Genomic DNA, 12,651 nt, shown 5'->3' on the forward strand with positions numbered 1-12,651 from the left:
GTCCTGGAACTCACTCTGTAGACCAGGTTGGCCTCAAACTCAGAGATCCTCCTGCCTCTGCCCGCTTGGGTTCTAGGATTAAAGGCGTGTGTACCCCCACTGTCCAGCTGATGTTGTGATGTTGGTTTTTAAGAGGAAAACTACACCTGGCAGTGGTGGCGCACGCCTTTAATCCCAGCACTTGGGAGGCAGAGGCAGGTGGATTTCTGAGTTTGAGGCCAGCCTGGTCTACAGAGTGAGTTCCAGGACAGCCAGAGCTACACAGAGAAACCCTGTCTTGAACCCCCCCCCCCAAAAAAAAAGAGGAAAACTATGTGATGCTTGGGTGTTGCCCTGAGCCAGGCAAGCTTGGGTTCATATCCCAGCTCTGCTAGTTATGGGACCTGAGGCCATCAGTATCACCTCTGTGGTCCCTGGCTTTCTCATCTCATCTCAGCAAGAGAGAGAGAGACAACACGGATGCTTTGAGGATGCAAACAGTTCCTAGACTAATGATTTTAGAATAGAATCCAGCAAACCAGTATACTATCTGTATGGTGCAGAGCAATGGGATACCACAGCTGGTTACAATAGTGATTCTCGCATGCGGCGCGCCCCCCCGCAGACAGCGATTCATCCGTCACAAATGTTAGCTTCCATCACCATCACAATACCCACAGCAGAGCCCCATGTGATAACACACGCCTGTGGCACTAAGGAGGCTGAGGTAAGAGGATTGCCACAAGTTTGAGACCGCTCTAGACTACACAGTAAGTCCAGGCCAACTTAGGCTACGTTATGAGACCCTGTGTCAAAAACCCAAGACAACAACCAAAGCCTGTCCACAGAGAAATTGTCTTTCTTCTTTTTCTCCTCCTCTTTCTTCGTCTCTGATTTTTAAGATAGAGTTTCTGTGTAGATGGAAGAACAGACCTGCTCCCTCTGCTCTGCCGGCTAGGTGCTGGATTAAAGGTGTATGCCATCATGCCTGGCGTTACATGGAACAGAGTTGTTAATTCCTTTGTCCCCATGACAACCCTATAGTGACCAGATTTTTGTTAGTAGTAGTGTTTTGTTTGATTTTTCCGAGACAGAATTTCTCAGTGTAACCATCCCTGGCTGTCCTGGACTCATTTTGTAGATCAGGCCAGCCTCAAACTCAGAGACCATTCGCTTCTGCCTCTGGAATGCTGGGACTAAAGGTGTGCCCCCACCATACCCGGCTTGTTTTTGTTATTTTTGAGAGAAGTTCACTCGTGTAGTCTCATGTAGTCTAGTCTAGCCTCAGACTCCCTGTGTAGCTAAGAAAATCCTTGGATTTTGGATCCTCCTGCCTCTACATTCCAAGTGTTGGGCTCACAGGTGTGCACCAGCCGGCCCAGTTCATACAAGACTAGCAATTGAGCACAGGGCTTTCTGCATGCTAGAGAAGCTCTCTGCCAACTCAGAGACATCCCCCGGTCTTTCTGATATTTCTTTAAGCAAACACAAGCAAATAGGAAGAGATTAGCCCATTTTCTTGTTCCAGTGTAGCTCACCCTGCTGGATGCCTTTCAGTAGCTCACACGGCCTCTAGGCTGTTCCATATAAGACCACAGAATGCCAGAGTCCAGGCATCTGACAGTCACACAGGGGCTTCTGTCATGTGGCCTCCACCTCCCTTATCACGATGCTGCAGAGAATAGCCCTGTTAGCTGGCCCCAGCCTTGCCTGGGACAGTGCACCTGTAGGATGAACTGAGCTACCAAAGAGTTGGGGCAAGTGTTATATAGTTCTTCCCACCCATAAAATGCTCAGAACAGCACTGCCAGCAGCACGGAGGCCAGCGCGGCAGGCCAACGCGACAGTTCCCCTGTGCCCACCCTGCTTGCTAAGCTTTTTATTGTTGAAACAACTGCCCCCTGGGATGTGGGGGGCTGAGGCTGGACATTTCCTTCCTTCTTGGCTTTTCCCTACCCGCCCCCCATCCCTGCTCATAACGTGAGTCAGCCTCCCTTCCAAGCCCACTTTACCCCAAGGGAACTGGAGGTTGTGGACCGGGAAAGGCCTGCATTCTGGAAACTCCCACAATCCAACTCCTGGACTAACCTTTCCCGGTCCAGCTGTCAGGCCTGGCCCTGTTTGCGGAGACAGTGTGGGTAACAGCTGATCAGTATCGCGTGTACCCCCTGATGGGCGTCTCAGGGAAGGATGACGTCTTCGCTGGGGCCTGGATTGCCATCTTCTGCGGCTTCTCCTTCTTCGTGGTGGCCAGCTTTGGTGTAGGAGCTGCACTCTGTCGGCGGCGGTACATGATCCTCACGGTGAGATCCCAGGACAGGGAGGGGCAGCACTGGCCATCAGTCATGGGTGACAGCAGGGCCACGAGTGTGGCTCATTCATGGCACCTCACTTAAAGACCTCACAATTTCATTCACCATGGCCTGGTACCATGACAGCTTCAGCCATCACCCTCATTGTACAGAGGAACCTGGGGGGCAAGGGGGAGAGGGGTGTTCAGCACAGCTGCTAGGAGGCTCCTAAAAGCAATATAAACATACACACAAATATGCATATATACATATACAAATATACACATATACATACATACATACATACATACATACATACATACATGGATTTGAACCCAACTATTTGATCTCCAAGATCTGTGGTCCTGAGCTGTGGCAGCAGTAACAACGAAAAATGTAATAACATGCCGGGCGGTGGTGGCCACACCTTTAATCCCAGCACTTGGGAGGCAGAGGCAGGCGGATTTCTGAGTTCGAGAGTTCGAGGCCAGCCTGGTCTACAGAGTGAGTTCCAGGACAGCCAGTGCTACACAGAGAAACCCTGTCTCGAAAAACCAAACCAAAAAAAAAAAAAAAAAAAAGTAATAACACAGCTATCATTTACCAAGGATGTAACTTAAGCCAGGAACCCAACAGATTAGTTCATTTATGTTACATGGCCTATCATGAAATGCCACCACCGTCATGGCCTCTGCGTTATTCCTACTCGACAGAAGATTGAAGCTGAGGTTTAGGTTTAGAGAGGTTTTTGCTGGACCACACAGCCCAGTTACACTTGAGCAGGTCCGCTCGTGGCGCCAGTGGAAGTTTGTGTTTAAGGTTTACTGTGTTTTTTTATTGGTGTGTGAATGTGCGTGTGTGTCCACACTTGTTCGGTGTCCAAGGAAACCAGAGGAAGGAGTTGGATCCCCTGAAACTGGAGTTGTAGGTGGCTGTGAGTAGCCTGATTGGGGGGAAGAGGAGGCAGGCTCTGAACTCAGGTCCTCTGCAAAGGCAGCATGGGGCTTTCACTAAGCCATCTCTTCTGCCCCCCCCCACCCCCTTTGTCTTCTCCCTATGAAGCCCCAGCTGTCTCAGCCTCTCACCCTTTGGGATTAGAGTTGTGCGCCACCACAGTGCACACACCCATCCTCTTTTTGTTTTGAGGTAGGGTCTCACCATGGTTCAGTTGGCCTTCAGTTAACTGTGTGAACCAGGTCTGCTAGGAATTGAACCGCCAGGCTCAGGAAGCCCACACATTTGATCCTTGCCTCAATGAGCCCTCATTTTTCCCAGAAGCCACAGACAGAGAAATAAACCCGTGAAGCTCAAAGAAGGAGGCCACTGTCTTTGCCAGGTGTTGGGAAGAGTGAGGGGTCTCAGGTGAACGGCTCGGTGCTTACTCTGCCACGGTGGAACCTTTGGCTCCCAGAATTATCACTTAATCAACAAATGTGTACTGAACAAAAAACAAAACCACTGAGCACAACTTTTAAAACCCCTTGATCTGAGGGAGTGAAGGGAACCTGGGGAAGTGGATGAAAACCCACACAGCCAGCAGACGCCAAGAAAAGCAGGTGGGTGGCGGAGAGCCCCTTGTGCGCTTGAGAGTGTCTCTGGTGGACAGAGCAGCATGAGCAAAGGTCCTGTGGCCAGAAGGGGGCAGCAGTGTCTAGCAGTCAGAATAAAGTGTAGGGTGGGGACTGGAAGGGGAGCGAGTTTAGGAGCCGTGGGCTTTACTGTGTATAAATGGCGCTATTAACTGAAGGGCTTCCTTACCACTCCCTCCACCTCCTTTTATCTCATGCTGTATACCAGGCTACTCTCTGGTATCCTCCTGCTTCCACCTCAAGTGCTGAGATTCAAGCTGTGCACCAGCATGCCCGGCTAGCCACTCTCCTGGTTTCCTCCTTTCTCCCTCATCCTCAATCACGTTCTTCTGTCATAGAAATTTAATCAAAGCCTGAAAGTCAATCTAACTACTTTTTTTTGTTTGTTGTTTCTTTTAAGATATGGTCTCTCTATGTAGCCCAGGCTGCCCTGGAACTTGCTCTATAGACCAGGCCGGCCTCGAACTCCGAGATCTCCTGCCACTGCATCCCGAGTGCTGAGATTAAAGGTGTGAGCCACTACTGACCAGTTTCCAATCTTTCACCTCACACACTAGTTTCAGATTCAGTCCCTCTGTTTTTGTTTGTTTAGTGTGTGCATATACACTGCCGGGAACCGAACCCAGAATCTTGTACAAGCCGGGGAGTACTCTCCCTCTGAACAAAGGTTTGGTTTGGGGGCTGCGTGTAATGGTGCATCTTTAAGCCTGTCTCTTGGTGGTGTGGAAGGGGCGCAGATTTCTGTAAATTTGAAACCAACCTGGTCTACATGTAGTGATTTCCAAGCTACCATCAAGGGCTTCATAGTCTCCAAAAAAAAGGTCTTCTTTTGGCCCAAGGCACCTAGGCATAGCCATCTGCCTCTGCACCAAGGGCCACCCTTGCTCTCTCTACAGTACCTGCTGCTGATGCTCATTGTCTATATCTTTGAGTGTGCCTCCTGCATCACATCCTACACCCACCGAGACTACGTGAGTGGGGATAGGAATGGCGGGGGGACCAGAATGATACTGGGAGGTGGCACACTGGTGAGGACATCCCTAGAGTGTCAGGGCATACAGGGAATAGGCCCCCATCCCTAACCAGCTGGCTCCTGCTCTTCCTTGTCCTTCCTCCTCAGATGGTGTCCAACCCGTCCCTGATAACCAAGCAAATGCTGACCTACTACAGTGCAGACACTGACCAGGGCCAGGAGCTAACCCGCCTCTGGGACCGGATCATGATTGAGGTGGGTTGGGCTCCGTGTACTCACTGGCAGAATAAATATTTCCACTCTGGGGACTGAGGCGGGGTAGGAGTGCCTTTGGTCACTATGGTTCTGTAGCCAACAAACCCAGAAAAGAAGTTCCCCTTTCGGTTGGGAAGTGGCTGTCTGCATTGTAACACTGAAGGTGATTCTCATCTCATTATAATAACAATGACAAAAACAGCCTTTACTAGGTAGCCCAGGCTAGCCTTGGGCCTACTGTTCTCTTTTTGCCTCTGTATGTGGCTAGGGATGGAATCTAGGACCTCATACCTTCTAGGCAAGGGCTCCACTGCTTACCTATTCATTTCTCTCTCTCTCTCTCTCTCTCTCTCTCTCTCTCTCTCTCTCTCTCTCTCTCTCTCTCTTTCTCTCAACTCTTGAGATAGGGTCACCATGAATTATCTGGGCTACCCTTCAATTCACTATGTAGCCCAGGTAGTCCTTGAACATGTGATTCTCTGTCTCAGTCTCCTGAGTAGCTAGGATTACAGCCCTGGTCCACCACGTTGAAGCTCCTTTATTACATTTTAAAATATTTATTTATTGAGGGTTGGGGAGATGGCTCAGTGGTTAGGTGTTTGTTCTACAAGTGAGGGGATCAGAGTTCAGATCTCCAGAAACCCAGATAAATGAGGGCTGGGGATGTAATTTCAACCTCAGAAGGTGGAGGCCGGGGACACCCCCGCCTCAGGCACCTCCAGAGCAAGCTGATTGACTAGACTAGCCAAACTGGAAGGCTCTGTGTTGATAGAGACACGCTGCCTCAATAAAGATGGAAGAATCATCCTAGGATGGTTCTTTACTTCAATTTAAGACCTCCACATGCAAGCCGGGCGGTGGTGGCGCACGCCTTTAATCCCCCCACTTGGGAGGCAGAGGCAGGCAGATTTCTGAGTTCAAGAGTTCGAGGCTAGCCTGGTCTACAGAGTGAGTTCCAGGACAGCCAGGACTACACAGAGAAACCCTGTCTCGAAAAACCAAACCAAAAAAAAAAAAAAAAAGACCCTCCACATGCATGTGCAAACATGTGCAATACCCCACACATGCAAACACACACAAGCTGCACAAAGAGACACACTAAAAATAGAAAAAATATTTTTTTCCCGATTTTATGTACATGAGTGTTTTTGCATGCTGTACGCCTGTGTATGCAGTGCCCTGGAACCAGAAGAGGGCATCGGATCCCCTGGAACTGGAGTCACAGGTGGTTGTGAGCCTCTTAATGTGAGTGATGGAAACAGAACCCAGGTCCTCTGCAAGAGCACGCTATGCCTTAACCTCTGAGCCAGTTCGCTAGCCCTGTGTACTATTTAAGACAAGCAATTCAGCCCAGCCCAGCATGGTGGCTCATGCCATAACCCCAGCAGGTAGAGCTGGTAAATTCAAGGCCAGCCAGGGCTGCACAGTGAGATTCTTCTCTCCAAAACCAGCCAAACAACCAAACAACCAAAATGACCCAAGCTGGGCATGGTGGGCTAGAACTTTAATGCCAGCACTCGGGAGGCAGAGGCACTCCGATCTCTGTGAGTTCCAGAACAGCCGAGGCTACACAAGAGAAACCCTGTCTCCAAAAACCACACCAACAAAACAAAACAAAAATCCAACAAAAAAAAACAACAAAACAACAAAAAAAACAAAGCCACACTTTCGCTACATAGATAAACTAGACTGAAATCCGGAAGCCATGAGTGGTCTTGAGCTTCTAATTCTCTTGTTTCAACCTCTCAAGTACTGCATCAACACAGGCATATCCTGCCACAGCCAGCCCTCAACGCACTTTTAAAACAGTTTCCTGTAGTCCAAGTCAGTCCTCGGGTCTTATTCACCCAAGGATGACTTTGAAATCACTGTTCCTCTGATTCCACCTCAGTTCAGGGATTCCAGGTCTCTAAGACAAGACACACCCATAACTTCAGAAGCTGCAGTCTCTTCTTTTCTTTTCCTTTCTTTTTCTTTTCCAAAACAGTGTCTCTGTGTATAGCGCTGGCTGTCCTGGAACTCACTCTGTAGACCAGGCTGACCAAGAGGTCTGCCTGCCTCTGCCTCCCGAATGCTGGGATTAAAGGTGAAGCTGCAGTACTAACTGCATCCAACATAATATTGCAAAAGAGGAGAAGGAGGAGGAAGAGGAGGAGGAGGAGTTGGAGGAGGAGGAGGAGTTGGAGGAGGAGGAGGAGGAATAATCCCAGCTCAGTTTAGCCCAAGTCTGCAGGGGCCCAGAAACCGAACTATGTTTGAAGGGTACCCACACTTCCTCAGCTAAGAGCTGAAGCTAAGGGCTTCTGATGAAATACTCATTTGAGCCGGGCATTGTGCTTCAGGGCTGGAATCCTAGCATTTGGGAGACTGAGGCAGGCAGACCCCAGTTTGAAACCAGCCTGGGTTAAGCAGCAAGACCCTGTCCCCCAAACTACAACGAACCACTCAGTGGGTTGAGAAACGCCATAAATCTGCCTTTTATAAAATTTGATTTAAAAATTGCTATGTGCATACGAGTGTCTGTGCGTACATGCATACTTGTGTGTGGGCGCTTACAGAGCTCAGAAGAGGACAGAAGAGTCGTGAGTCACTCAACATGGGTGCTGGGAACTGAATTTGGATCCTCTTGAAGAGCTGCAGGTGCTCTTCACTGCTTGCTCTCCCACCTCCGAAATCTAATTTGTCAGCACGGTTATCAGCAATGGTTTGGGCTAAATCTATTAGCTTAATGGTTTACACACGCGCATGCGCACCTCGCCTCTAGCCCTGCCTAAATCCCAGCTGTTTCTCCAGCAAGAGTGCTGTGGCACATCTGGCCCCATGGACTGGGTGAATTACACATCTGCCTTCCGGGCAGCCACCCCGGAAGTGCTGTTCCCGTGGCCCCCCCTGTGCTGTCGTCGGACAGGGAACTTCATCCCCATCAATGAAGACGGCTGCCGTGTAGGCCACATGGACTACCTATTTACCAAGGTGTGTCTCTTTGCCCTCTGTTTTCTCTCTTTTCCTCCTCTACTGTCTGTCTGACCCTCTGTCTTCCGTGCTCTCCTCTCTGGCTTTTTCTTTCTTTCTCTTCTCCCTGGTCCTCCCAGCTCTTTGTCCGGGGTCAACAGGATGCACAGACGCCGGGCTGATTCAGACTGGGTGTCTGCAGCTGATTGGCTGGGAATGAGAGAAGCAACAAGAATGTTATCAGTTGCTGGATCTGGGCCTTGCATGTGCGCCTGACATCCTGCCCATTTAGTAAGCTGAGGCAGTCTGGTTCATGACCAGCCTGAGCAACTTCGAGAGCTCCAGCCTGCCTCAAAAGTACAAAGGAGCTGAGACTAGGGCTCAGTGGTAGAGCACCTAGTTAGAATACCCTGGTGAGGGGCTGAGGGCGTGGCTTAGTGAGATTGGCTTTCCTAAGCACAGGAGAGGTCGTGGTTTCCCTGGTACCACGGAAATCAAAAGATAACAGCCGAAAGCCCACGGACTCACGTCTGTAATCTCCCTTCCAGAGGATTGCTGCCAGTTGAGGCCAGCCTGGGCAATGTAAAAAATAGTAACAGCTGTGTGTTTGGTGCTACCTGTGGCCACAACTCAGGTTGTTAAATCAGGCTCAGCGCCAGGCAGTGGTGGCTCACTGCCTTTAATCCCAGCACTTGGGAGACAGAGGCCGGTGGATCTATGAGTTCGAGGCCAGCCTGGTCTACAGAGTGAGTTCCAGGACAGCCAAGGCTACACAGAGAAATCCTGTCTCGAAAAAACAAAAACAAAAAAATCAGGCTTAGAGGGGAGGTGTCCCAGGGCACCCCATCGCAACAACTTAGCAGGTTGTAAAATTGGGGCTCAGAGAACCAGAATTGTGTGTGTTCTACCAAGGGCAGAGCTAGCTAGCTTCAGACTTGCTTGCATCTGACAGGGTCACATGCTCTGGGTGACTCTGCTATAGGACTCTGGCCTTGCTCATCCTGGTCTCTGATACTGAGCAGGTATCAGAAATAGATGGAACCTACAGATGGATTTCAAATCCTTGGGGTTTATGGGTAGCACTGAAAGCCAGGCTGAACATAAACAAGTTCATAGCAACTGCTGCCATCAGAATATCAGAAAGCTGCCTCAGGGCTTGGGGCTTCAACAGCACTTTCCTGGCTGAGGGTCCTGGAAGGGCTGAGGGTCCCGGAAGGCAGACATAGCCAAAGTTCCCATTGCAAAAGATGGGAAACCCAAGGCAAAGGGAAGAAAAGGATGTCGTGTGGCATTTCCACAAGCCCCTGCTGTCTCTCTCTCCAGGGTTGCTTCGAGCACATCGGCCACGCCATTGACAGCTACACGTGGGGCATATCGTGGTTTGGCTTTGCCATCTTGATGTGGACAGTGAGAAGTGGGGACACCTGTGGGCTGTGGGGGAGGGAGCTGTGTGGGTGTCCAGGGATGTGGGCGTGGGCTTGGGGGATACGGGAGTTCGGACTAGAGCGCCCAGTCTTATCCTTTGCCCACTCAGCTCCCTGTGATGCTGATAGCCATGTATTTCTACACCACTCTCTGAGGAGGAATGGGAGACCATAGACGCCCTCTGCCCGAAGCTCCTGCCTCTCTGCTGAGCCTGGACACCCTCAAGCTCCTCCCTAATCCACCGTGTACCTCCGCCACAACCTGCCCCGTCTACCTCCCTCCATTTTGCCTTCTTGCAATTCCAACATCCCTTTCTAGATGTAGGAGCTGCCCCGGACTCTCACTGTTCCCCTGGCCCTGGATTTGTGTGCCTGGACCCCCTTGGCCCTGCTGGCAGTATATCCTGTCCTCAGAGACCCTTTGCTGCTCCTAGCAACCCATCACGCACCTCTCCGTGACTTCCAGAACTTCCTGCAGGTGTAGCCACTGTCGCTCAGTAGTTTGTATAAGCTCTTATAGACCAGATTGCTATCAGAGGAGGGTGACACATTCTGCTGTGGTCATTGTGGGGGTCCCCATCAGCACCCCAACATGTGTCTGAGCATGGACCGGATAGCTAATAAATACTGGCTGACCGAATGAGCAGGGGAGTTTATTCTGTTCTGTTTGAGACCAGGTCTTACTCTGAAGCCCAAACTGTCTCTGGAGTGTGTGTGTGTGTGTGTGTAATTCCTGGCTAGCCTCGAAGCCAAGGTAGCCCCACTGCAGCTGTCTCCCCACCAATAGGTTACAGGTGTGACCCAGTCCCCTCCTCTTCCTCCTCACCTCTGGAATGCCGGTGGTCTAGGCGTGCAGCATTCCGCCCAGCCGGAGTTTGTTTTCTTTTGGGGACAAGGGTGAGCGAATTAGACTTCAGAAGGAAGGAAGGGAGTGGCCGAAATCCAGCTGACATTGATGAGTCACCTCATGGGGTCTATTGGCGCATGCCCATGGTTCAAAATGGCTGGCTTCAGGCATGTCTGGATACAGGAGTGCAGTCTTGGTTTCCAGAAAGGTTTTTAACTTTCCTCTTTGTTTCTGTGTTTGTGCATGTGTGTGTGCTGTATACACACACACACACACACACACACACACACACACACACACACACAGTCTAAGGCCAGAGGAGTGTCTTTCCCTGCCCTTCCCCCTCTTCCCTTAAGACAGAGTCTCACTGAACCTGGAGCCCAACAGTTTTCCCCCAGGGTAGATTGGCTGGCCAGGAAGCCCTGCCCACCCTCCCTTCTCTTCTCCATCCAGTACTGGAGTTACTGATTTTTTTTTTTAAATATGAGATCTGAATTCAGGTTCTTAAAAAAAAAGAAAAAGAAGGAGATGACTGTTGTCAGGTATGGTGGAGGAGAAAGTTTACCATAGATTATAGCCAGATAGTGAGAGTTAGCGATATCTGTCTGGGAGAGTCCACATGGCCAGGATCCTGAGCCATCTGAGGAGAGGGGGAGGGAAGTCCAGCAAGCAGAAGATAAAAAGGGGCAGGTAACCAAAGTGGGCTGGATTGTCTGGGGAAGGGCAGCCCAGTCACAGGCCTGGAGAAGTGTAGGTTAGGAGGCAGGGTATGCCAGCCATACCCAGTAACAGGTAGTGATGTTCCGTGGGTGTGTGGAGAGGTATGGGGGAAGGGGATGTCTCAGCGGGCATGCCCGAGGCATCTCTTCCCTCTGAGGGACCAGTCACACACCGGTTTAGCATAGAATAGAGTTTATTCAGGGCATGGGGAAGGGAGCCAGGAGGGTAGTACAGGAAGAGAGAGAGAAAGAGGAAGAGACAGAGTAGAGGAGTAGAGAGAGAAGAGAGAGAGTAGAGGCTGGCCATGACCACGTGGAGAGAGGGGAAGGGAAGGGTGAGGGAAGGGGGAGTGGTGAGGGGGACAGAGAGAAGCTAGAGGCAATAGAGTAAAGGATTAAGACAGGGAGGAGGGGGCAAACATCCCCTTTTATAGTGGGCAGGCTTACCTGGCTGTTGCCAGGTAACTGTGGGGGTGGAGCTTAGACAGAATACTAACAGGTAGGGACTGAGGGAACCAGGCCGCCAGGTCCCAACACTTCCATACGTTAAATAGGCACCTCAGCTGTTTGTCCCATGGTTTGATCAGTTTTACCCACAGAGTCATTGTACCTACTCAACTAACATCAGGTTTTGTGGGGTTTTTTTTTTGTTTGTTTTGTTTTTTTGTTTTTTGTTTTGAGGCAGGGTTTTTCTGTATAGCCCTGGTTGTCTTGGAACTCACTCTGTAGACCAGGCTGGCCTTGAACTCAGAAATCTGCCTGCCTCTGCCTCCCAAGTGCTGGGATTAAAGGCGTGCGCCACCACTGCCCGGCATATATGTGAGTACACTGTAACTGTCTTCAGACACACACTAGAAGAGTGTATCAGATCCCATTACAGATGCTTCAGGACCTCTGGAAGAGCAGTCGGTGCTTTTAACCGCTGAGCCATCTCTCCAGCTCTCATTTTTTTTTTAAGCTTTTGTATAGGTGCTGGAGAGAGCCATCTGTCCAGTGCCAAACATCTACATTTTAAGGAGTTTTTTTTTTTTTTAGATGTGCCATTGTTGGTTGTGCAAAATGTACATGGAGGGAAAAATTATTCTGCTAAGCATTTCTGAGCTCGCCCTAAGCAGTTCAGACAGGACAGGCCTTGCCATAGATGAGAGTTTTAGGGTGGCCCTGGCCTCTGAGGGAAGGGGCAGGCAGACCCCCATATCTGTTCAGGGTGTGCCACCAACCTCTCTGGTTCCTTTTGTCCACATACCTGCTGAGTGGCTCAGCTGGGTGGACAGCAATGCGGCTTGATGGAGACAGCCTGGGCTGGCAGGACAGGTTTCTCCTTCCTGGCCTCTTGCCCAGAGACTAGTGCCTGTGGGTAAGAAGGGAGCAGAGAGGTGTGGGCCAGGTCAGAACAGGGATCTCAGAGGGACAGATAGCCACCCGGTGTCTGTGTCCTGCAATCCTCCAACCTTCTCGTGACTGTATTGTTCCTTCACCTCTAACCAGCTATGGCTCCGGCAACTCACCTGACATGAAGGGGCTCCTGTGGCTTGGTCCCTTGCCACTTCCCCATGCTTATCTCTGTTTCCTGCCCCACTGAGCATCTCGAGAACTCATAGAAGAGAAAGAGTAATGTCCTG

General features: G+C 50.5%; 1 protein-coding gene across 2 annotated transcripts in view; it reads left to right on the plus strand.

Moving 5' to 3' along the window:
• The window catches only part of Upk1a (uroplakin 1A), a 15,787-nt gene extending 5,690 nt beyond the window's left edge, over positions 1 to 10,097 (plus strand). For both annotated transcript variants that reach the window (XM_028787604.1, XM_028787605.1), the window contains exons 3-8: positions 2,082 to 2,282; positions 4,756 to 4,830; positions 4,980 to 5,087; positions 7,881 to 8,060; positions 9,363 to 9,446; positions 9,574 to 10,097. In XM_028787604.1, the coding sequence (XP_028643437.1) occupies positions 2,082 to 2,282; positions 4,756 to 4,830; positions 4,980 to 5,087; positions 7,881 to 8,060; positions 9,363 to 9,446; positions 9,574 to 9,618 (693 nt within the window). In that variant the 3' untranslated portion in view covers positions 9,619 to 10,097. The remainder of the gene's footprint in view (positions 1 to 2,081; positions 2,283 to 4,755; positions 4,831 to 4,979; positions 5,088 to 7,880; positions 8,061 to 9,362; positions 9,447 to 9,573) is intronic.
• Positions 10,098 to 12,651: the final 2,554 nt, after the last annotated feature.

The sequence above is a fragment of the Grammomys surdaster genome, unplaced genomic scaffold (assembly GCF_004785775.1).
Source record: "Grammomys surdaster isolate TR1022 unplaced genomic scaffold, NIH_TR_1.0 125671, whole genome shotgun sequence".
Taxonomy (NCBI): Eukaryota; Metazoa; Chordata; class Mammalia; order Rodentia; family Muridae; genus Grammomys; species Grammomys surdaster.